General features: G+C 35.7%; 3 protein-coding genes and 1 pseudogene across 3 annotated transcripts in view; 2 read left to right on the top strand and 2 right to left on the bottom strand.

Annotated features, from left to right (window-relative positions):
• The first annotated feature begins 601 nt into the window (after nucleotides 1-601).
• LOC109216631 (glutamic acid-rich protein-like) overlaps nucleotides 602-24,481 on the top strand; it is a 32,771-nt gene continuing 8,891 nt past the window's right edge. Inside the window, exons 1-3 of the mRNA XM_019380805.1 lie at nucleotides 602-1,750; nucleotides 5,274-6,345; nucleotides 6,624-7,129. Coding sequence (XP_019236350.1) covers nucleotides 1,673-1,750; nucleotides 5,274-6,345; nucleotides 6,624-7,108 — 1,635 coding nt within the window. The 5' untranslated portion in view covers nucleotides 602-1,672 and the 3' untranslated portion in view covers nucleotides 7,109-7,129. The remainder of the gene's footprint in view (nucleotides 1,751-5,273; nucleotides 6,346-6,623; nucleotides 7,130-24,481) is intronic.
• On the bottom strand, nucleotides 9,801-12,873 carry LOC109216635 (chaperone protein dnaJ 20, chloroplastic-like). Its single transcript, XM_019380808.1, has 2 exons — nucleotides 12,296-12,873; nucleotides 9,801-10,138 (listed from the first exon to the last, which is right to left on the bottom strand). Exons 1-2 carry the CDS (start codon nucleotides 12,773-12,775, stop codon nucleotides 9,995-9,997), a joined length of 624 nt encoding a protein of 207 aa, XP_019236353.1. The 5' UTR covers nucleotides 12,776-12,873; the 3' UTR covers nucleotides 9,801-9,994.
• Nucleotides 12,895-24,154, top strand: LOC109216632 (GPN-loop GTPase 1-like). The gene is made up of 7 exons (XM_019380806.1): nucleotides 12,895-12,990; nucleotides 16,923-16,991; nucleotides 17,110-17,218; nucleotides 17,351-17,577; nucleotides 22,430-22,720; nucleotides 23,344-23,549; nucleotides 23,668-24,154. The coding sequence occupies exons 2-7, from the start codon at nucleotides 16,932-16,934 to the stop codon at nucleotides 23,942-23,944; spliced, it is 1,170 nt and encodes a 389-aa protein (XP_019236351.1). The 5' UTR covers nucleotides 12,895-12,990; nucleotides 16,923-16,931; the 3' UTR covers nucleotides 23,945-24,154.
• On the bottom strand, nucleotides 20,168-21,995 carry LOC109216629 (annotated as a pseudogene).

Here is a 24,481-nt window from a genome sequence, read left to right as displayed (position 1 = left end):
CACTCATGTAGTTAAGGACACCATGTCTAGCACAAACGGTATTTTCGTGTGAGCGGGTAAAAGCTTATTAAAGTACTGGCTAAAGAGTAAATGCATTTTAAACAATGGCTTAAGAGTAAATACAACTCTAATTAGTGGATAATTGTCCACTTCCCCCTATCTTATACCAAGCGAGCCCTAAGAGTACGCTATTTCCCGTGCCCTGCGTGAATACAAAATACTCCCTCCGTTCACTTTTACTTGTCCTCTATAGACTTTGCACATCCCTTAAGAAATAATAAATGAAGTGCATAATTTATCATGACACCCATATTAATTGATGCATATTTTTAATAGATTTGAGAAAATAATTTGAAATGATTAATTAATACTATGGGTATAACAGGAAAAAAGAAATTATCATTCTCTTAATATGCTTAAAATGACAAGTAACAGTGAAAATCTATTTTTAAAATACTGAACAACCGGAAGTAGTAGTACATTATTATCTATCGGGCTGCCCCTTTTTTAGCAGACCCGTTATTCATTCATAGTATTAACAAGCCAAATGCTTGGACAAATTTAATGAAGAGAGAGAGAGAATTCATCCAACGGTCATAGAAGCAAATAGTGAAATCCCTTTCTCTCTCATTCCCTTTATACAAAAACATATTTTTTCCTCTCTCAATATATGTGAGGCTTTACGCCCTCACCCTTTTCTCTCTTTCTTTTTCCCCTTGCGTGTATTTCCCGAACCCCATAAAAACCAAACAGCGCACAACGAAAAACCAAAAAACCCCCATTTTTCTTCTCACAAACCCTTACTTAAATCACAAAAAATTGATTCTCGAGTTGCAATATTCGATTATTAACCATTTTTATGGTTACTTATATTTGAGATCTTGTCCCTCCTACAATGTTCTTCACTTTGTAGCGGGCAAGGTAAATATATATATTATATACACTCACTAAAAGGAAAAAAAAAGAAGAATTTTGAATCTGATTTTATTGATTCTGATTTCAGTTTGAAGTTACCTATTTTTGGGTACTTTGGGGATTTATATCGGCATTTTTGGTATTTCGGTTTTTATCTGGATTCGCCTTTTTGATAAAACGAACAAAAAAAAGTGTGGAATTTTCCACTTTGATTCCTTCGAATTTCAACGCACTTTTGTTTTTGCTTGGTACTCTTATTGGTTACTGAGACATTGTGGAATTTTCTAGGGTTTTCAAATCGGATCGCTTACTCTAAGTGGTTGAGCTTAATTGCTGGGATATTTTCATCTAATTAGGGTTTTGAAGAGTTCAATAGTAGCAATTGATCCGCTGATCGCCCATTAATGCGAGCAAAATTGGCAGGGGGTTTGAGCTATGGAAGAGGACTGTAGATATTACTAGAGTTATTAGCAGTTTTACCTTGACGGAGTTTTGAAATACTGTGTTTTTGACTCTTGTTTTTGAAATTTGAAGTGAAGAGCAATTTTAATTTAGTGGATTTTGCAAGTTTAAGTTAGTGGATTTTGGGTTGATTTAGTGAAAGGTATTAAATGGAAGCAAACTGAAGTTTGAAAGGAATGTGGGGACATGGTGCATGGACAAGAGTATAATTTCTGGTTCGTTCCGTTACTGGAACAACACTGCTGTGAGAAATTAATTGGAGTATTATTATTATTTCGGAGTAGAATTTTGTGCAATGTCGCGCTGCTTTCCGTTTCCACCACGGGGATATGAAAAGAAGCTTAAACCAGAGGAGGGTGACTTATTGAAAGAGGTCTGTTCAACTTATATAATTATCACTTTTTGTGAATGTGTTCTAATAATTCAAAGCAGTGCCAAATGACATGTTCTATTGTTCTAATAATGCGGACCAGTAACATATTATCTGGAGATTATTGGCTGTGGATTGTGATGCATGGACTGTTCCAAAGGCGTTTTCTTTCATATGGTACTTAATGTCAATTAATTGATTGGAAATTTAAAAGTATGGATGCTTCCGAGCCGAGTAGTGTGATTCTCTTATATATTGGGAGACGACATTTCTAAAAGCAACTGTCTTAATATATCGGAAGAAGACATTCTAAAAGCACTGCTGAAAAGATAGTGTAAATTTGTATAAAAGAAAAAATAAAGGGATCTGTTTTCCGCTTTCTTCTGATTAGTATAAAATGTGATGCATAAGTAGATTGCTTTAGACATCTTTAGTTATCTAAGGCGAAATCTCTAGAACATGATGACAGGTAACATTTTTTTTAAAAATTGAATCCAATTGAATGGCATGTTAATTTTCTTCCTTTGGATGCACTATACTCCATCCTTTTGGTGGAAATTGCTGGTTGCTTGTCATGCTTCCCATCAATACTTTAGCTGGATTACGTATATTTGTTATTAGCAAAGGCTCTCTGGCCATGGCTGTGGTTTCAGTTGAATTATTTTAAGTTACAGAATCTTAGTTTGGGGCATTTGTAAATTAATTATCATCTGGATCTATTTAGAGCAGTGTATTTGTAGGATTGTATCCATAGAAGTTCACCTTCTGAGAAATTGCCAGATTTGTGGTAGAAGATAAATGTATAGACAGGGAAAATTTGGTTGTTTTACGATAGTAGGGGGGACTATCTGCTATGATGAAATATTTTGCGTTTGCTGATTGCCTTTTCTGGTTTGCGTTAGTGCTTTGTCTTTCAGTGTTCTTATCATTCACATTTTGTGTGACGCTATCTTGCGGATAGGCCTAATATTCACTCCCTAGTAATATTGTTTGTCTTAAGACAGTTTTATTGTACTTGCCTTTCACTTTGATAGATAGTTTCCTATTGCATAACACTTCTCTCAACCACCATATTTTGGTTTGATGTGCAATATTGTTATCTGTTATACCATTCTCCTGAAACATTGAGCTTATATTTTTGAATTATTTGCATTTAGGCACCACAATCCCGACCAATCTTACATTAGCTTTACTTTTCTAATGTTGGCTAAACTTGTAGTGCATATATTTAATCTTACTTCCAAATATTTTAAAACCCTTGCTTTCTAGAGTGCTTCTCCTCTGTTGTATTGTTAATTAACACAATATCGTATGCAAATATCATACACCATGGGACCTTATCCTCTATATTGTTAGCTCATCTACTAACTAGGGTAAGCAAGTGTGCATTTTTCGTATTTTTGTTAATTAACACCGTCTGCAAATATCATACACCTTTGACCCTCCCTATCATAAAGAAAAACATTGTTCGTTAGCGATAAACAAGTATGGGTTGAATGTAGATTCTTGGTGTAAACCCACGATTATGGGGAACTTCCTTTGTATCTCATACAATTGTTCTCACACTAGTGACTACTTCATACATATCTACATGATATTTTATATTTAGTATCAATTCCTTTCCTTTCAAACACCCACCAAAAAAATTTTTCTTGGCACTCTATTACGTGTTTTTTCATGGTCAAGGAACACCATTTATAAATCCTTTTTCCTCTTCCTACTATTTTTTATCGATCTTCTTGGCAACAATATAGCCTACTTTTGTAGATGTACGAGATATAAATCCAAACTGATTCACTTCACTTTTATAGCGTCACTAAGTGTACGGGCATTTACTTTCCCCCCAAATTTTTATTGTGTGGACTGTGGCTCATGGAATCAAAGCTTCTTTGCCCTCATCCATTCATGATGCTAGAACTCTTTCTCTATCTTGCACCACATCGGGCGCTGATGTGGCAGGAGTAACTACTTTACCCACATTCATATGAACCATTGCTCATACTCCCTCATCTGGGCAGCGATGTGATGGAACCATTTGCCCGTTTTTCATCACACCGAAGTCCGATGTAACACTGTCTAATTGAGCATGTCCCAATGTATTCTATGTTGTGAGTTCATCCTAAATTGACTAGTTTTAAGCTGGTTGTCAACCACTTGCAGCCATCATCCTTTAATTGGGATTCGAACCGGTAATGTGAGCAAGCTCAAACAGGCAGAGTTATTTGAGGTGGTTGTGTCCTCTGAAAATGTGAAGTTAACTTGTTACGAATCAGCTGCATTATGCTGTTGCATTTGGTAATGCTTGTGCCCATATTATTCTGTTATGCATGTGAACATGTTTGTTTTGTTGTTGATGTGTTTTCACCTATTTGTTAGCATTATACGCTATACCAAGATGAGGATGCCCTTTGGTCATGATGTCCCTATGGGAATTTCCATTCATATAGGTTCTCTAGTGCAGATTGGCGTAAGAAAGTGACTAATGTGGGATATGCCAACTTGTTGATGGATTGAACTGTCTTGCTTTTTGTGTTGATTGTTGAGTCATGAAATTGCTTGCTTGTCGTCCCTCCTTTGTCCGAAGTAAGGTAGTTGATTTTTGTTTTTGAGGGATCTGTTTAGAAGCTGGTTTCGCATGTCACACTTTTTATCAGGTGTATGAATGGTCTGTTGTACAGCCTCCGTTTGGTGAAATCATTATGCTGGAATAAGTTCATTAGTGATTCCTGTGATCTGAAAGGGACGATGAGGGCTTCTTTTGTCATGGATATTTTCTGTTGCTGTTATAATTTTGTAGCTGAACCCATTATGGAACATCATTCATTATAAAGGCATTTCACACGGCACGAGCTGGAGACTGTAGAAGTTAATTATGGACTTCTTCTATGACGATAACTCTCCGAAAGGAGACTGATTAGGAACTGTTTGATTTTTAAATGTTTTTCCTTCATGATGCCTAAACTCATATTCAAGAAGCAAAACTTGTATATTGCTTTTGGATCCTGCTAATTAAGCTGGAGCCACGGTGAGATGTGATTGCCTTTTAATAGTGTGTTTGCTGATGTCCTGTTCTGTACTTTGTTATTGCGTAACATATTGGGGGACCAAGTTTAGTAAAAGTGATTGTTTGTATTTGTTCAATGTTTGCTTTTCTTACTAATAAACAATGTTTACCATACAAATTTAATCTATGTGACTACTCAGTGTTTGGTTTGCTATGATGATCATTTAAGTTCTTAACTGGTGGTTGATTTTTTGTTTTTTCTCTTCAACTATTGGATACTTTTGTTCTTGAGCATTCATCAGATAGATCTAGGATTTCCACCTGAACTTGAGTTTCTCATTTGGTTTCCTAATTTTGGCACTATGTAAGCTATTTATAATATTGTGCTAGATTTGACATGTTTTTTCATCCTTTTGCACAAGGATGTTTTTAACTAGTTGTACTTGACCTACTTGTCAAACAAAAAAAAAATTGTAATCGACCTGTTTGGTATAAACTAACAGTTCCTTTTCATGGGTGTAGGAGAAAAGGAAGGAGAAAAAACATAAAAAGGAAAAGAAAGACAAGGAAAAGAGAGAAGGTAAAGAAAAAAGGGATAAAGACAAAAGTGATGGGAAACACAGAGAAAAGAAAGAGAAAAAGGATAAACACAGGGACAAGAAGGAAAAGCACAAGGACAAAAAGAAGGACAAGGACAAGGATAAAGAGAAAAGCAGCATCTCTGAGGAGGCTAGAGTTGCGTCTCTACCTGGGCCTTCTACTGGAGGGAAACTTCACGAGAGAGATGAACATAAAGATAGACACATTAGCTCAGATAAAGGGAGAGATGAACATCAGCTCAGAGATAGGGATAGAAACATCAGCTCAGAGAAAGGCAAGCGCCCCGATCAGTTTCACTTCCAGCTTGGCCTCTCTGCTGTTGAGACAGAGGACTCAAAATTTGTGCAGGAGTTGGGCAGGAGGATCAGAGATGCAGAGAAGGGTGCTCAAAGTCAGTTGGCGGAGAGATTTCCAGTTGAGTGCAAAAGGGATGAAGAGATCATTCTCAACAAAAGGGATGAAGAGACAGGCAGGGTGCGCATCAAGGATTCTGGAAATTTGGCTGAACACAAGGAAAAGAACAAAGAGAAAGGATTTGTTAACAATAAGTTGGATGGGCAAGCATTCGGGGGTGAACTTAAAATTGGAGCTAATGCAATACCTCCCAGCCTTTCTACAATGGCAAAAAGCAAATTTGAAGGAGTCCCCCGACCATTGGAAGAAAATGTTGAGAAGACAAGAGAGGAAAAACAGAAACCTAAAGAAAGACGTGATGACAAACCAAGAGAGAAAAACAAGGATAAAGATAGGGAAAAGAAAAGTCATGGAAAGCAAAAAGACAAGGAAAAAGAGAAGAAAAAGGAAGAGAAGGCGAAGGACAAAAGTGAACACAAGAAAAGCCAGGAGGATAAATCAAGAGACATCAATAAGAATGACTTTGTTGGTCTTAATAACAATAAACTTCCACTTATATCCAAGGAAAACATTGCTGGTACAGTCAACGTGGGAATTGTCAGAAAGAGGAAGGATGTTGAAACTAATGGTTTCCTGCATGGTGAGTTAAAAAAAACTATTAACAGCCTGCTATTTTCTGTTGTATTGACTTTACATCCTACCCTGCGGATGCGTCAAAGCTATGAGAGTTATGTATCTGAATTAGATTGCCTTGATAGAGTTCTTATGATTTTGGATGTAGTAGTCTGTTAGGGAATTTGTAGCCAGCATATTTGATGTATTTCTAATGCAAATTGCTTGAACTTAAACAAGCGTGTTCAGCTCTATTTAACTTTTTGGTTTGGCTGATTAGTGTTGCTTTTCTGTTCTGCTGTACAGAGAGTGAACTCAGGCCTGCTAAATTGCTGCGGCCGTCATCCTCTCAGCAGCCGACACAGAATGGAAAAAAATTTGACACTCACCCAAAAGCAGACCTGTTCTCCTCCAGTAAACAGGAAGTTGCTACTGATATTAAAGTGGAAAACAAGAAGCACAAGGTGAATGGTGGTATAGAAGGCCAGCCATTATGCAGTGTTGAGGCAAAGGCTTCATCCATCATTCCTGGTGCTGATCAAATAGCTGAAGCATCTAAAAGACCTCCTCATCCCGATTCCAAATACTTAAGCCAGATACTCTCAGTTCCGAAGGTGGACGATTGGTCTGGGTTTGATGACCAGGAATGGTTGTTGGGAAGCGAAAGAACTCCGGCTAAGAAAGCTGAGACGTGTCCAGATGAAGTCAATAAGGAACATTGGGTATGGTCTGAAGCTTTGCAAATAGAGGCTGCTGATGTTTGTGCTCTGCCATATGTTATACCTTATTGAATGCTATTAACGTGATCTGACATGATGAGTTNACTTGATCGCGGCGTTCTTCCTATACCTATGAATTCCATCGGACCCGAAAAAATAGATACATTGGAAGAATAGTCGGGTCGTTTACAATATCAATAGGTTGATTGTTTTGCTCCTGTAACTTCCCAAAGGAAAAAGGATCTTCGAGAGCTTTCAATCACCATGGCTGAACGTTGCAGTAGCTTAGACGGAGGGGCAACTTATTGCCATATATCTGATAACCCCACAGATGGAACGGCGGGATAGTGTGTCTAGGAAGATGCATAAGCTTATGCAAGTTTATTCTATTTGCTTAAAAGCTTGGATGCTCTTTCTAATTGAGTGTAAAAGAACTAGCTTTTGTGGTCTTTACAACTCCACAATTTTGAATTGTAACATAGTATTACTATAGTTGTAAGATAGATGGGATAAAAAGCACAAACAAAAGAAAAGTGGTAGTTGCATTCATTTAATTCACTGAGATGCAAGGTCTTGTTTATAGTCGATTTCCACTATCTTAAAAAAATACCATTTAACATCGGATTTCAAGTTAATTAGACGAAAATTATGGGATGTATATTAGAGGTAGGCCCTCTCTTCTTTAGTTTTTCTTTTAGTATTTAAAACTAGTTCCCGAATATATATATTTTTCTTAGTTTTATATGGGAAGAGGATACGTTGTGTGTACAAATTTTGTATTTAGAGACTAGTAGTATATGTGAACCTATTTCTTTTTTAGTCTGTTCCCAAAAGAATGATCCATTTCTAAATTTGGAAACAATTTAGCTTAAATTTACAATTTTATCCTTAATGAGAAGCTTTTATAACCGTACAAATAATCTGGGCCCCTTCTTGACTTGTTTAGGACCACAAATTCTAAAAGTCTTTATTTTTTCTTAAACTCCGTACCCAGTCAAACAAGTTCACATAAATTGGAATGGAGGGAGTAGTTAATTGCGAGATGAAGGTTTTAAGCTATGGTTGTTGGGGATTTTTTTTTTAGAAATAGTCAGATTTATAATTGGTAATTGAAAAATAGTCACAATTTCAAAAATAATCGAGAATTAGCCACTTTGTCATATAAAAATAGAATCTGAACAAAAACACTCTTATAAAATTTGGAAAAATTTCAGCATAGTATGCTAGCATAATGTGCTGGAATTTCATAATATGTTGGAATTCCAACATAATAAGCTGGAAGTTTATACGCAGGAGCTCCATAATTTAGTGGATTATGTTGGGAATTATCTGTGTGTTAGAGTCCCAACATAATATACTTGAAGTTTATACTCAGGAGCTCCATAATCCAGGATATTATGCTGGAACTTTTCATGTTTTAGCAAAATAGTACTCCCTTCGCTCCAGTTTATGCTACTTCCTTTTTGGTTCGTTAAAAAAGAATGATCTATTTCTAAATTTGGAAATAATTTAACTTAAACTTTCAATTCTACCCGTAATGAGTAGCTTTTAACCACACAAATACTCTGGATCCCTTTCTGACATGTTTAGGACTACAAATTCCAAAAGTCTTCATTTTTTTTTAAACTTCGTGCCCAGTAAAACAGGTTCACATAAATTGGAACGGAGGGAGTAGCTATTTTTCAGTAACTTTGTAAAGGCTGTCTATTTTTTAAATATCAGTCCCAAAACTGTCTAGCCCGTACTATTTTCACATGGTTGTCCCATGCTACAGTAAGAAGGCAAAGCTTCTTTTTTTATTATGAAAGTAGAAATTGCTAACAATCACTTTTCATATGGCCCGCACTTACTGAAATACAAAGGTCTAGAAGTGGACCACAATCTTGAAGTTTCTTTATTCCTTTTATGCAATTTTCACAATAAGAAAGGTCCAAAAGTGTTGGCTGAAAATTATAACAAAAATAAGTCCAAGATTTTAAAGATAACTCTCAGTCCTTAAGCTAGGCAACAAGTGTACAACTTTCCATCAATCCATATGGAAAAATATCACAGGACAAATTGCAGAAAGCAACATATTTTGGTTATTTTTGGGAACAAACCAATAACTTAAAAGCAAACTGTGGGTGTCTCTTTCTTTAGTAATTAAATAGGAAGATATGAGAAACCAAAATAGACCAAGCGCCACATTTTGTGATGTGGTCTTTATTTACAGAAAATAATATGCCTTACAACTGAACACTAGACTGAGTCATACAAGATGATAATGAAAATGACCAAGAATTGACTTCATGAATTGACATCTTCCTTACTCCCAATTGATCATCAACAACAATAACCCAGTAAAATCGCACAAGTAAAGTCTGTAAAGGATAGTAAAATCGCACAAGTGGGGTCTGTAAAGGGTAGAGCGTACAAAAACCTTACCCTACCCCGAGGGAGTAGAGACGCTGTTTCCAATATACCCTCGGCTCAAAGCTTACTCCCAATTCATCATCTCCAAAAAATGCTATCAGAGACGAACACAAAATTTTGGGTTTGTGGGGTCTGGATTCAAGAAAAGGCAGTTTACTGGGCTCTTGATAGTTTTGGTTTAAATATATTTTAATAAATTTTTAGACATAAATACAAGATTTGAGCCGAAGCCACTCCAATTCTGCTGAACCCCCAAGTAAAACTATAGCTCCGCCGTTGGACCTTTCACACCATCATGTAATTTCACCCAATTCTGAGAGAATTGGTAAGAAGGAAAGCTTGCCAAACTTGCTTAACATAAATAAAATACTGCCTTTTCTGTAGCAGGAGTATATTACTGGAGATGGAATTCTTGATCCACATTACTCTATGTACAAAATGCACTGCCTATTTAGGTGCATTTTCATATATGGTTAGCACTAAGACGAGAAGAAAAAGGAGAAAAAAAATTCCATATATACAAAATAATGTATTGATTATTATCGATTAAGATGAAGCTTCGTTCCTTTGCCTGCGCATACGTGCTCCCCATGACATACTGTTACCAGAGTCCTTGCGCGTGCTTCTTCTCTTTAGCTCTGATAGTTGAGACTGCCAACGATTTTTCCACTCGCCTATCTCCTCCATTGACTATATGCATAAGAAAAGAATCAAATTAGCAGAAGGATAACAAGAATTCAAGAACAAAACATGTCATTAGATCATAGTAGCAAAACAGAAGTCAATTACATGAATGTGAAAGAAACAGAAGTCAAGTTGTCGAGATGCACACGAGGAGGAAAAGTTTCAATGAGATTGATTAGGATTATAATTAGTTTAGAAATAATGGCAGGAGTAGAGTATAAAAACGGTCAAACAACCTGAGCGAGGAGCATTGCATTTAAAAGTTTCTTGAAGCCAACCAAGTTAAAAACGGAAGTAGTCTCGAGTTTGAGGGGAAGACGAAAACACACGAAAGGAGTAAGAAGATGACAGAAGGGAAAGCCGTGTTTGGTATTTTCAGTAAAACTAGTTATTCAAGTAATTTTAGAACACTTATCATAGTTTACATGCAAAAAGTTGTTTTATTAGTCAATAGCTTTCTAGCTCCAGAAACCACAAGTTTTAATATGATAACATTCATGTAGTCCAAATAGAGCAAGGCAGTGGGAACACCAACGATTACAAACGTCAATAGAGGCAGAAAATAACACCATCTACCCAAGAATATATGAGAAAGACCAATAACTAAACCATCTCTTCCTAATTTCCAGCAGTTCTATCATACTCAACAAGACGCATGTAATTTTCTGCAATTATTAAATTCTTTGGATTGGTCAAAAACATTTCTTTTCTGTTGTATTGTTCACTCATCTGAACTGATGAGGCAGACCGATAACTTGATCCCAACCATGATCAATCTTAAGAATTAACATGCCATCCAGATATGACAGTTACACAGTAAATATTCTCAATATTCCGCACTTACTCTAACACCTTCTTTTTCAAATAAAAAAGTGAGATTTAGCAGAATATACTAAGATTCTAGTCAAACCATGTCGGCAAATTCTTATCTTTAGAATTTTTTTCATGTCAGCCTTTAAGATGCAGATAACTATGTTTTTCTGGATTTAAGTTATATAGGCCCGTGCCGAGGGTCTATTGGAAACAGCCTCTCCGCCTTTTCAGGATAGGGGTAAGATCTGTGTACACCCTACACTCCCCCGACCCCACTTGTGAGAACTAACTGGGTTTGTTGTTGTTGTTGTAAGTTATATAGACCGGTAGTGTCAAGAATTTTAAACTTCCATTGTTGTTTAACAAACTATAAAAATTACAGTATCAGCGCATAAAAATGAACTCCTATAAGCAAATCACTCCTGGATAGACCATATTTTCCTAGGGATGGCAATTGGGACGGGACAGGGCAAATTTCACAAATAGCCACTTTTCAACTCCTGTAATTAAAAAAAAAAGCCACTTCTAGGAGTTTGTGGAATTTAACACTCTGTCTGGATTATTATTCCCCATCGTTTTATAATGTTTGGATAGATTGTATTATTTGTTATTGTTAAATAATATTTTGCTGTTTGGTTTGACTGTATCATACTGTACAGTAACTGATAAGTTTACTAAAATACCCTCAATTGTTTAAATATTAAATTTATCAAAAATCCCTCAATTGTTTAAATATTAAATTTATCAAAAATTATGCATAAAATTTTTTAAAAAACAAAATAGAAGAAGGCAAAACACCTTAAGAAAGCGAAAGCTAATTAGAATTGAGTTAAAAGCAAATTAGGAGAAAAAATAAAATAGAAGGCGGCAAAACTCCTTTTAAGGTTGGCGGCGGAAGTTCTGGAAAAAAATAAAGTAGGTTATAGGTTGGAGATTTGGAGTTAAAATAGCAAAGAAAAGCTAAAAGATAAAATATAATTATATAGTAATAAGTTAGGACATAATTGAAAAGAAAAATAGGAAACAATCCCACCGCACCAAATCGGTTGTTTAAAAAAAGATACTTTTCATTGTTCCGAAACAATGGATTTAACAATACAATTCAACTAATTTTAATGAAACAATCAAAACAAACATTGTTTTGAATAACAATATGGGCCGAAAAGTGGCCATATCAACAAGTGAAACTCCACCATCTTCTGAAATTTGAAACTTCAGGATAACGGTTATTTTTCAAAGGCAAAGCCAGAAAGTGGCTAGTGAACGCTATATCTACCGGGGCGGGTTAAGCCTCACTCCGCAAAATTTCAACCCGACAAAAAATTGAGAAAACTTTAAAGTAAAACTAACCTCATCGTTTTGATATCGCCTACGAGCAGAAAACGCAAAGTGAAGTCCTTTAGCCATATCTTTATCATACATATCCCTCATTCTAGGATCCGATAAAATCTCATAAGCTTCCTGAACCCGAATAAATCTCTGGGTATACTCCTCGACCCGATCCGGAGGTGAAACATCCGGGTGGTACTTTCTTGCTAATTGCTTGTACGCTTGTTTAATTTCCAATAAAGTCCCCGTTTCTGGTATACCAAGAAGATGATAAAAACTCCTATTATCGAGCTCAGCATATGAAACGACGTCGTTGAGCTTCGATTTTGCTTTCAAGGAACCAAATTTGGTTCTCAATTGGGAATTTGAGGGGTAGTATATACGGGGGTGTAGGGAGGAGGGGGAGATAGAGGGGGGTGGTGATGAAGAGACCGGAATTAAGCCATAGGAGTTGCAGAACATTTTAAAGATTTTGGAATTTTTTTTTCTGTGTGGATCCATATATTTTCCCCTTATTAATAAGTGACGTCGTCGAAGGGTATTTTTGGAAAACTCAAATATTAACCTAGTTTACTTTTGACACGACTGCTCAAACGAACATATGCTAATTTGCCCAGTCTTGCGCTTGGTTTCTTCCTCAAAATTTCCGCCGCTGCTCACCTCTTCTTACAACTACCTTTTTGTTTCTTTTATACGCCTTGATTGTACAGTATAAGGTGAGTTTTAGTTTTTTGTTTTCTTGATTTTTATAAATTGTTTAAATTATTCGTGCATCATTCTTTCTCATCCGTCCAGAAAAAACTGGGATATTTGAAGTTGTTGTTCTTGAATCATTTGGTGGGTTCAGTCATGTTGGTGTATGCTTTTAAAGGTGTTGGAATGACTGTAGATTCATAGTTGGATTTAATAGTTAGTGTCATAAAACTGATTAATGGATACTATATTTACGTGGAATTTGAGAAGTTTCCGCACTAGTTGGAAAACAGTATCACTTGTTCGAAAAAGCTTTACTTGATTTCACACAGCAGAACATGACATCAATTGTCTCAACATCACTACATCAGCTTTAAACGACTAAAGAAAAATCATAGTGTCGTTGGGCTACGATTCGGGGCACTCCTCTTTTCAATTTATATACACAAATGGATTTAAAAGAGTTAGTAATACTTATGACAACCTAAAGCAAAAATAAAAATAAACAGTATTGAAGAGCAAATAATTTAGCGGAAAATCGTTTGAACAACTACTGAAACTTAAAAGCCAAAAGTATTCTTTTTTTTTCCTAACTTATATGTCATTGCCATCAGCATAATGGCCAGAGACCGGAAGTTTTTTGGGACAAAGCTAGATTTTTGCAAGGCAAAAAGTAATTATAAACAGTACTTTTAACAACAAGGATGTAAAAAACAGTATTTGATGGAACACGAGCAACTTACTGAAATTGGTGGTGGAAGACACGGCGGAGGCTTGGCGGGGTGGAAGCAAGGGAGGGTTTTGCTTTTTGACGGGAGGGAGAATGACTTTTTGAGAAATAACGGGAAGTAAGTAATACTCCTACAGTCCTAAAAATGCCCCTAAACTAAAAATAATTACTTATTTAAATTCCACGTGATAATTTCTTATTGGTCAAAATTATAACATCTAACCTATTAAAAATACTAACCTAAATCTAACCATTTTTTGGATTATCCCGTCCCAAACATTGACCGGACCCGAATAAAAAGTTCAAAAAAAAAAAGATGCGCCGCTTTTTAAAAAACAAAAATATTTTGTTAAAAAAAATCAGTTTTTACAAATTTGTTTTTCCAATTTTTACAAAAAAAAATGAGAAAAAAATATTTGTCAAAGATGAAAATATTTTGTTGAAAAATCTTTTTTAGTTTTTAAAAAACGAATTTTTTTTGTCAAAAACAGAAGAAAAAAAATCAATTTTTACATTTTTTTCTAGTTTTTACAAAAAAACGCTTTAAAAAAAGTGAAAAAAAATAATTTTAAAACTGAATTGTTTTTTTAACTGAAAAAAATAAAGGAATACTTTTGGTGAGAAGCAGTTTGTGTTTGGCTAATTGTTTGAAAAGCACTTCTGAGCAGCAATTAGTGTTTGGCCAAGCTTTAAGAACTGCTTCTAAGTGCATTTTTCTCAAAAGTGCTTCTAAAAAAAAGTGCTTTGGGAGAGAAGCTACTTTTTTCTGCTTCTCCAAAAATGCTTCTGCTTCTCCTCAAAAGAACTTTTTTTCCTTCTATAAAAGCTTGGCCAAACACCTTAATTTTTGGTCAAAAGTGTTTTTGGCCAAAAAAAACACTTTTGGCCAAAAAGAAGCTTGGCCAAACAGGCTATAAGAAAGAAAAGGGTGGGATTAAGAGGGTGTTCGGCCAAGCGTATAAGTTGGTCAAACTAGCTTATAAGCACTTTTTGGCTTATTTACATGTTTGGTAAAGTTAAAAGTGCTTATAAGCCAAGTGCTTATAAGTAAAAAATAAGCCAAAAGTCATAAGGTGGTCAGACCCAGCTTATGAATTGTTAGCTTATAGGCACTTTAAGTTTGACCAAAATATCGATACTCACTGCCTCAAGTATTTAACCTACCCCCCTCCCCACCTCTTCAAGTCTGCAATTCTCATTGACTATGTAAGATAAGTAAATGTTCTGTTCCTTTGCATATTTATGTCTATGTGATTGTGTATTAATATTTATATCTTTGAACTGTATGTAATAAATGAGTACATATCAAATTCTTGGTGTATTGATTTCTAAGTGTTGTGGTGATGAAGACAATGTTTGTTTCTCTTCGAATAATTTGTCCTATTTTTAGGTTTATTTTTTACCGAAAAACTTTTGTCAATTTATTAATTATTATAACTTATGATTATATGCTTATCATAAAATAAATTATATGTATCATAAAAATTTTCTTATCTAAGCACAGTTATATTTAAAATAAAATGACAAATTGAATATTTTGTATTTGAATCAATCTTAAATCTAAAATTTTGAAGAAATTACGCCCTTATAAGTGTAAACAGTTCTAAGGTTATTTAAGTCATTTTTAACAGAAAAATAGCTTATCAACATTTTTTTATTAGATACTACAGCAACTTATTATTAATTTCAGCACACGTACCCAAACAAGTAACTGCTTATTTATTAAACAGTTTTAGTACTTTTCGGCTACTTCAAATCATCTAAATCCAAACGGGCTTTAAGCCCAATAATATTAGGTCGAAGGCTTTGGGTTTTTGTTTTCTTTTCTACAGGAATTTGTACTAATTTGTTCATACCATCATCTATATATAGGGCTGTCCAATTTGGCCCAAGCCCAAATGACCCGCCCAACCCGCCCAAGGTTGGGTTGGTTATTGACCCGCCCATTTATTGAATTTAGCCCATCTTGACCCAACCCATCTCAACCCATTTAAAGTTGGACTAATTTTTAGCCCAAATTGATCCATGAGTAAGTTTGTCAAAATATCTTAGAAATAATTTTATTTTTTGTTTAATATTTTAAATATGACCATAACAAAAAGCAAAAAAGCCTTATTTAGTAATTATAGAATTTGTAAGAAAATAACACATATTAATTAAAGTTTAATAAGAGTTGGGCGGGTTGGGTTATGACCCGAATTTTAACCCATCTTGACCCAACCCATCTTAGCCAAGTAACTTTTGGGCGGGTCACTTGACCCGCCCAATTATTGACTCAACCCATTTTGACCCGCCCAAAATTGACCCAACCCGCCCATTTGACACCTCTATCTATATATATCTATATTATATATATTAAAGCAAGAAAGTTTGCCTTCTCATTAAGCAAGAAAGTTTGCCTTCTCATTTAGCCAAGTGGTAAGTTATTAAGAAACCAAGTGGAAACCTATTAATAAGACAATTGGCAACTTATTTCAATTAAAATAGATGTTTTAATATACAGATTTTTCGGCCAAAAAACACTCAATCATCCCAATTTTATCGCCTCTTTTCTAGCAAATTCCATTACTTACAGTTAATTGTATATATTTTCAACTAAATAAATTAAAAAATACTAAAAATTATAGCCACTATTTTGTTGTAATAGAGATCGGTCCAGTATAATATACTGGAGTTCGGTGCACCTGTGTATGAACTTCCAAACATATTATTAGCATATAATGGTCAATGAGCATAAGCATGTGCAAACTCCGTTTAGAAAAGGGCCAAAGGCGTAAGAAATACTACAATTGTTTTTAATAAATTTTATTTTTTCCATTGAGGCTAGCGGTGATTGAGGACGAAGGATGAAAGGGCTATAACAAACACTTTCGGCAAAAAAAAAAGCTTGGCCAAACAGGCTATAAGAAAGAAAAGGGTGAGATTAAGAGGGACAGTATCACTAGCTATATCACTAGCCCGAGCTTTATCAAAAGTCAAAATTAGTTTGGGCTTTTTTGCTTAAGCAGAAGAATAAAGAATTATCCACAGTAGTTTGAAAACAATTAGCCTTCGGCAGCATCTTCATGGAATTTGATGCAGGGCGTCGTGATGTTCCTGCATTTATTAATTTATCGCCATCTTTGCTAGCTTCCTTTTTGCTCCTACTGTTGATACAATCATAATTATTTTAAATTGGGGGAATAATCACATTGAGAGTGATCGAAGTCCTCATTGATTTTGCAGATATCCTGAATGGAGATTGATTCAAAGGTACCAGAAGAGGCCGAGGGTTCGATGCAAGTTGACAGTAAGGTAATATTCGTAATTTGGATTACTCTTACAATTCTTCAGAATGACTACTGTACAACAGAAGAAGCTAAGCCTTGACTAATATTCTCCTTTTTTTTCTTCCTCGATTGTTTGGTCATAGGTTCAGGGGAAGGATGACATATCTAACTCGATGAAAAAGCTTAATATCGAGGGGTCATCCTCCACTTTCAAGAAAAAGCCAGTCATTATCATAGTGGTTGGGATGGCTGGTAAAGTCCTGTTTATTTGGGTTATGGAGTTGATATATATACCATTGGTTAAACACGAACATTGCCAAGCTGTTTGTTGCATTTTATATTGAAGGGTTGAACTTATAGAACTTGTTTTAATTTGATGCCTAGGTAGTGGAAAAACAACATTTCTCCACCGACTTGTTTGCCACACAATGGCATCCAATATGCGGGGTTATGTATTGAACCTTGATCCTGCCGTCTTGACCCTTCCATTTGGTGCAAATATTGATATTAGAGACACTGTTCGATACAAGGAAGTCATGAAGCAATTCAATCTTGGGCCAAATGGAGGAATTCTCACTTCGCTCAACTTGTTTGCCACGAAGTTTGATGAGGTAAAGCTTGATATGATCAGATTTTTTTTATTGAATGCGTGAGAAGAATTTTTCTTTCGTCTTTTTCTTAAACTTACGTGGTCTAGAGAAAGCTTGTTTGTAGTTTCCTTCCTCTTTTATCTTTGTGGTATACCGTCTTCTTTTTGGCTGATCACTTCTTGTGGTAGAAGAGATGGATTGGATGAATTTCTTGATATTAGCTAGCATAAATCATGGTGTATTTGCATTTCAGTCAGCTATTGATTATGGGCCTATATGAATTCAACAGTAAAATTGCTCAAACACTTGGACAATATTTTGTGTCGGTGATCTGAATTACTCCCTCCGTTCCAGTTTATGTGAACCTATTTCCTTTTTGGTCCGTTCCAAAAAGAATGAACCCTTTCTAAATTTGGTAATAATTTAGCTTAAACTTACAACTCTACCCTTAATGAGAAGCTTTTATAACCACACAAATACTTTGGACCCTATTTGGACTTGTTTAGGACCACAAATTTCAAAAGTCTTTTTTTCTTTTCTTAAACTCCGTGCCCAGTTAAACAGGTTCACATAAATTGGAACGGAGGGAGTACATAATTTCGTTCAGTCCACTTATCCTATCCATATTTTAATCTTCATGTTCTTGTTAGGCCTGTTGGATTACGAAGTCCAAATTTAGATCTTATCAATTTTCATTATGTTCAATCATACTCCCTTAGGTTCCAGTTTTCTCCTAAGAAATTTGAAGTTGCTCAACCTAAAATAATCAGCACTTCATTGGCTCTGGTAATCTGTTCCACCTCTTCCCAGTTTGAAACTTGTGGATACATGTGAGGGCACGCTCTTTTGAAGTCCAAAGTGCTGGCTGATTTGATTGGCGTGTTTGTGACTAGTTTTATTTTCTGATTGAGTCAAGGAACTGAAAACTCTCCGGCCTTGTATAAAAAAGGAACCGAAAAGATTACCATTGCTTACCAACCAAAGAAGCACAACTCTTTTTCTGTTTCAAAGGCCACAATATTCATATCATATTGTAAACCATTGCACCCTCGCCCATCGAATGAACAAGATCTCTTCACCCTTACTCAGATGTCTGAAGTTCAAGTCCTAAGAAGAGAAATATCCTTCCAAATTAGATTAACTGAATAAGTGATTTTCGAATGCCGAATACATGAAGAAAAGAATTTCTAAATATGGCACTAGGTGCCGAGGACTTTTAAATCATACAACTCCACCTACCCCCTACAATCCAAAGAGCCACATCTACTTCTGTGACTAGTAAGGTACAAAAGAGTTTTTGTAGCAATAGCTTAGGTGCTTCTTCCACCACCCAAATCAACAAAGAAATATAGTACTGCAGTTTTTGTGTGAAAATACAATCACACATGTTTCATTTTTTTAATATGCAAACTAAGTTAACCAACATTGAGTACCTATCCATATGGAGTATATCTTAAAATATCTGATGAAGCATAAACCCCAAATGAAATTTGAAGATATTGGTCTGTCATCGATCTTGGTAACAGCCGTAAAAGAGTTAAGAGCTACCAAATCCAAGTGCATAAAAAAAACCTTAGAAGAAAGCAATTGCAAATATGAGAAGTAGAAGAAAACAAGAGAGAATATAGAACACAATAAGGATTCTTCAACTATAAGAAGATCTTACCTTTTCTTTCTCTTTTTTGCTGATAAGAAAGATTCAACCTTTTTCAACAGAACCTATTCACTTCCCAAAATACTAGGACTATGCAAAAACAACAGTAGAAATTTGTTATCGTCATTCGTAAGCCATGTTAGTTGTGGTTATATTTTTGGTGTAAATCTGAAGATTATTTTTTTCCGACATAAAATGGCTTAATATTATTCAGTCACGACTTTTCATAACTAAATATGTGTACAGTGTTTGAAAAAAATCATAGTAAAACCACTAATTATGATAACATCATATAATATAGTAGTGGAAGAACATGAAAATATTAGTAATATAAATTGCTAGATGGATGTTTGGGTACAAGACATGATCGGGAATTACAAATGACTAGGATATAAATAATATCTAGCGTACTATCAAAATTAACATGCTTTATTATATCTTCGTTGTTCAACATATTCTGGAAAACCAACAATAGACTGCGCAAAGATTTCTATCACTTTTCTTGTTCTTTAAACAATGTTGTATGCTGTTGATGGATATTCTAATCATTCTTTAATTCCCTTGATTCAAATTCCACCATCCACTCTAAACAATAATTTGATTTTTGAATTAACTGCAATTTTACAATCTGAAAACAACAATTCTTCTCAATAGCAACCGTAAAAATATCATTATAAAGAATAAATTAGGTCTTTACAACCTCCAGGTTAACTATATAATAGAAGCAATAAGGAATTACTTCAAGGAAACAACTCAACTGATATTTGTGAATATACTCTTTTTCTTCCAGTTCCTTTCTTGGGCACTTGGAACTAAATCCAAGTATTAGTCTCCGTTAGATTACAGTTTAAAAAATTGTTGGACTAGCTTTTGAACTTTTAGAAGTGCTACCTGGTATTCACAAGATACATAGTACAATAACATCTGTAACAACTTCATAAAGTTGCACCAACCAACTTATGTTGGGGTAGTCTTTGTAGGCAAACTAATGCCACCTCCTTTTATAGAAATATTAGGACTTTTGACTGATTCGAGTCCAGGAAAACAACTGCCACTGGGATGTCGTGTGGAATGTCGACAAACTCCACGATGAATTTCAAGTCTGAATACCTCATCTCCCTTTTCTTTGCTGCTTCTTGCAACGCCGTTTTCACTAACCTTCTAGCAATCCCTTGTGTGGCAAACAAGCCTCTTAAGTTTTGATCCAACTGTTTTTTCTACATAAAGGTGTTGAGACATATAGATATTTTACTACATCTATCTACACCAAAAAGAAGTCAGAAACTTGGGGAAACACTTGAAAATAATAAAACCGCAGCTTGTTGCAGTAAGCTCCTGCTATGTGCAGGGTATACAAAGCGCCGGACCACATTAGGTCTACTGTACACAGATTCACTTAGCATTGCATTTCTAGAAGAGGTTGTTTCTACGGCTTGAATCCGTGACCTCCTGGTCACACAGCAGCAAATCTTACCGTTGCATACTGAGGCAAATTTATTATTCATGCATTTGACACAGTGGCAGCAAAATTTGATTAAGTGGCTTCTACTGCTCGGCATATGGGTGGAGAGGCCTAATGCACCTCCTGGAAACATTTAATAGAAAATTCCCCACTGTTCCTCAACACTTCTTCTTTTTCTCTTTCCATAACAAACAGGAGATCCCTTGCATATAAGAAACTTAGAGTTAGATGTAATTAATTTTATGCAAAGTGCATCACCTGATTATTTCAATAAACTCTTATTGTGACCTGTCGTGTATAAAAAAGAAGTTTAGGATGTCAACCAGTCATTTGAACTGATTAAAAGCCGTCAACAGTCAAACAGTGATTATTCACCTGTATGAGAGATTAATATTCATACCATTGGTTATTAAGATTTCATTGCTTAAAGGAAATAAACTTTTTTCACGAAAAACAGCTTACGTTGCATGGGTGATTTTGTACAAAATCTTTTGCTCCTTGGTTAGTTAGATGCTTCCAGAGACCATCTGATAAACATATGACAAACTGGTCATCAGGTTGCAAATGGTGCACTGAAATTGTTTGATCTAAGCTCAATATGGGCTTGCCAAATGGTTCTTGAAGACGAAACTTTGCGTAAAATGGCTCCCTGTTGAATTCAGCTTTTTATAATTACACATCACCAATGGATCTTGAAATCTGCAAAATAAAGTATTCAGTCCATTTTAGAGTGCAGATCAAAGTTTTCTGAGTCAGGCAAGAAACAACCATACTAAACAAGCTTCCTAAAGAAAGTACTACCCCATTAATTGACATCAATAGCCTTTTATTAGCATAGCACACAGCTAATTTTGTATTGCTCCTCCCAAAAAATAGAAAAGGTAATAAAGCAAATTAGCAACACTCTGAGAAATTAATCAAGCTCTCTAAGGAGTAGTTGCAGGATCCTTCAAAGTGAGAAACTTAGTGCCATGACGGCAAGTCGGCAAGTTTAATACTAGATGTTGGTTAATCTGAGAAGAGTGGACACTAAAATCTTAAGGACTAAAGCAACACACACCTGCATAACTAGGTTTCTCAAATGAATTTGGAACATTCTTATTGTTTTAGATACTCTCTGCATGAGAAACCCGAGATGCGGAACAACAAAGCTACAGCTGCTGAGCACTGAAGGCGAAAACTGCCCGGATTAGCTTGTCAAGCCTTTTTTTATTTTATTTCCAAGAGTTTCCTTGCAACATGGTGTTGGTATCTCGGAGTATTACTCATGTTTCTAAACCTTGATTTTTGACCCTATCTTGTCTTAACAATAGGTTTGACGGCCAGATGGTAGAAATCTCTTAAGCTCTAAAATAGAGATGCTTCTCTAAAGTTCGCTGAAACATTTCTCCTTAATCTTCCCTTCTTTTAGACTCTCAAGTGGCATTCATCCATCTAAGCCTCCTCTGTAGATAATGTTCTGGGATGACGTCTATATGTATTGTTTATCAGATTTGATGTCTTAAAGAGCATAAGTTAATATTTTTCTGTTGCAAGAATCAGCAACGTCGGTTTTGAAAATATGTGGTGGATAAGATGTGAAAGCAATAAAATCCATATCTGATGTTTGCTCAATTTTCGCTTGTTCTTTTTACCAGGTCTCTCATCATCAATTATTAGAAGAGTAGCTAGCAGGGATTTGAGGGATGAAAAGCTTTACATGCATTTTTTTTCCTCTAGCTTTGTTTGAGACAACAATATCTTCTACTTATTTGCAGGTGATATCAGTCATTGAAAAAAGAGCAGACCAGTTGGACTACGTTCTCGTGGATACTCCTGGACAGATTGAGATATTCACTTGGTCTGCCTCTGGCGCAATCATAACTGAAGCTTTTGCATCTACTTTTCCCACTGTGGTGACATATGTGGTTGATACACCACGGTCTGAAAGTCCAGCTACTTTTATGAGCAATATGCTGTATGCATGTAGCATCCTGTACAAAACAAGGTTGCCATTGGTATTGGCATTCAACAAGACAGATGTGGCTAATCATCAGTTTGCTTTGGAGGTAGTAGAATAAATCCAGACATTTCTCTAATTTTTCCTTGAAAAAGTCTAGGAGTTTGGCTGTCTCCACTATTAGTCCATTTAAGTTTACTATGGAAATTATTCCATTTATGCACCTACTATAAAATGACGACGTTCAAGAAAACGTATAGGTGGATCAGAAGCTATTACCCCTTTATCTCTAATAGCTGTTATATTGAATCAACGAAACAATTATATTGACAGTTAACACTGTTTCTGTTTTGTGCTGTATCTCTTGTGACGTAGTTTAAACCAGAGAGTCATGTGTAAAGCTTTACTTATGATGGTTGTCGAGCAATTGCGTGTTTGTTTATCATAGAAGCCATGATCGATCTTTTGAGCTTGTTACATATTCTGTAATGTGGCTATCTCCTGTAAATACTTGCAGCACTTTGCTGCACATTAATATGATGTCTTTTACCAAAAAAAAAAGTGTGTTTTATTTATGTGTGTGTGGGGTTGGGGGGGGGGGGGGAGCAGGAGATGTTTGTGATTGAGTATTGAGTTAAATTCTTACTATTTGGATTCCTCTTACTTTGTGCCTTTATATTCATCAGCTGCTTTTCTGGAATTTTGATTTCTTATGATACAATTTCAATGCAGTGGATGAAAGATTTTGAGGTGTTCCATGCGGCACTAGATGCTGACAGTTCTTACACATCAACTCTGACTCGAAGCCTCTCTCTTGCACTTGAGGAGTTCTACAAGAATCTCAGATCTGTTGGAGTGTCTGCAGTTTCAGGGGCTGGGATGGAGGACTTTTTCAAGGCAATTGAAGCCAGCGCTGAGGAGTACATGGAAACTTACAAGTATTAACTGAAACTTAATTTTGTATCTCTTGAAATAACACTGATAACTTGAAATGCTTATCGGATGCTCAAAAGCTATCATGTCCCCTTTCTTATTGTTGCAAAAATTTCCTTTTAGGGCTGACTTGGACAAGAGACGGGAGGAGAAGCAACAATTAGAGGAAAGACGTAGAAGGGAGAATATGGAAAAGCTGAGAAAAGATATGGAGAAAACCGGAGGACAAACTGTAGTACTGAGCACTGGTTTGAAGGATGGAGAAGATAAGGGCAAGGCTATGATGGATGCCGAGGATGAAGAGGAAGAAGAAGATGATGACATCAAGATTTTTAGTGAGGAGGATAATGGTGACATAGACGAGGACGAAGATGAAGAAGTTGCTGGCTTTTCATTTTAAGATTGTACATGGTGTCTTTTGAGAAACACTACCCTGTATAGGACTGATCAAAGTGCTAAACTCAAAACTGAGGGACGCAAAATCGAATTCACTTCCTGCCAGTGGTTGCATTTGATGTTATCATTACATAGTTTAAGAGTTAGGTTTATCTTGATTTGTGGGTTTGCTGATGGAAATCCTTGCTTGGTAATGATTCTCAACTGAGTTACCTTTCTATTCTTTAACAATTTGCTAGTGTTCTTTATTTGGTCCATAGACAAGAGGGGTTGATCTGATGGTAAGCAACTCCCACTTCCAACCAAGAGGTTGTGAGTTCGAGTCTCCCAAGAGCAAGGTGGGAGTTCTTGGAGGGAAGGATGCCGGGGTCTATTTGGAAACAGCCTCTCTACCCCAGGGTAGGGGTAAGGTCTGCGTACACACTACCCTTCCCAGACTCCACTAAGTGGGATTATACTGGGTTGTTGTTGTTGTTGTATTAGCATCATCAGAAATAGTAAAGTATATTCCCCTAAATGTTTCTTCGTTTTACTTGTAAAT

This window comes from Nicotiana attenuata, unplaced genomic scaffold (assembly GCF_001879085.1).
Source record: "Nicotiana attenuata strain UT unplaced genomic scaffold, NIATTr2, whole genome shotgun sequence".
Lineage (NCBI taxonomy): Eukaryota > Viridiplantae > Streptophyta > Magnoliopsida > Solanales > Solanaceae > Nicotiana > Nicotiana attenuata.
This window is presented reverse-complemented; position numbering and strand designations above follow the sequence as displayed.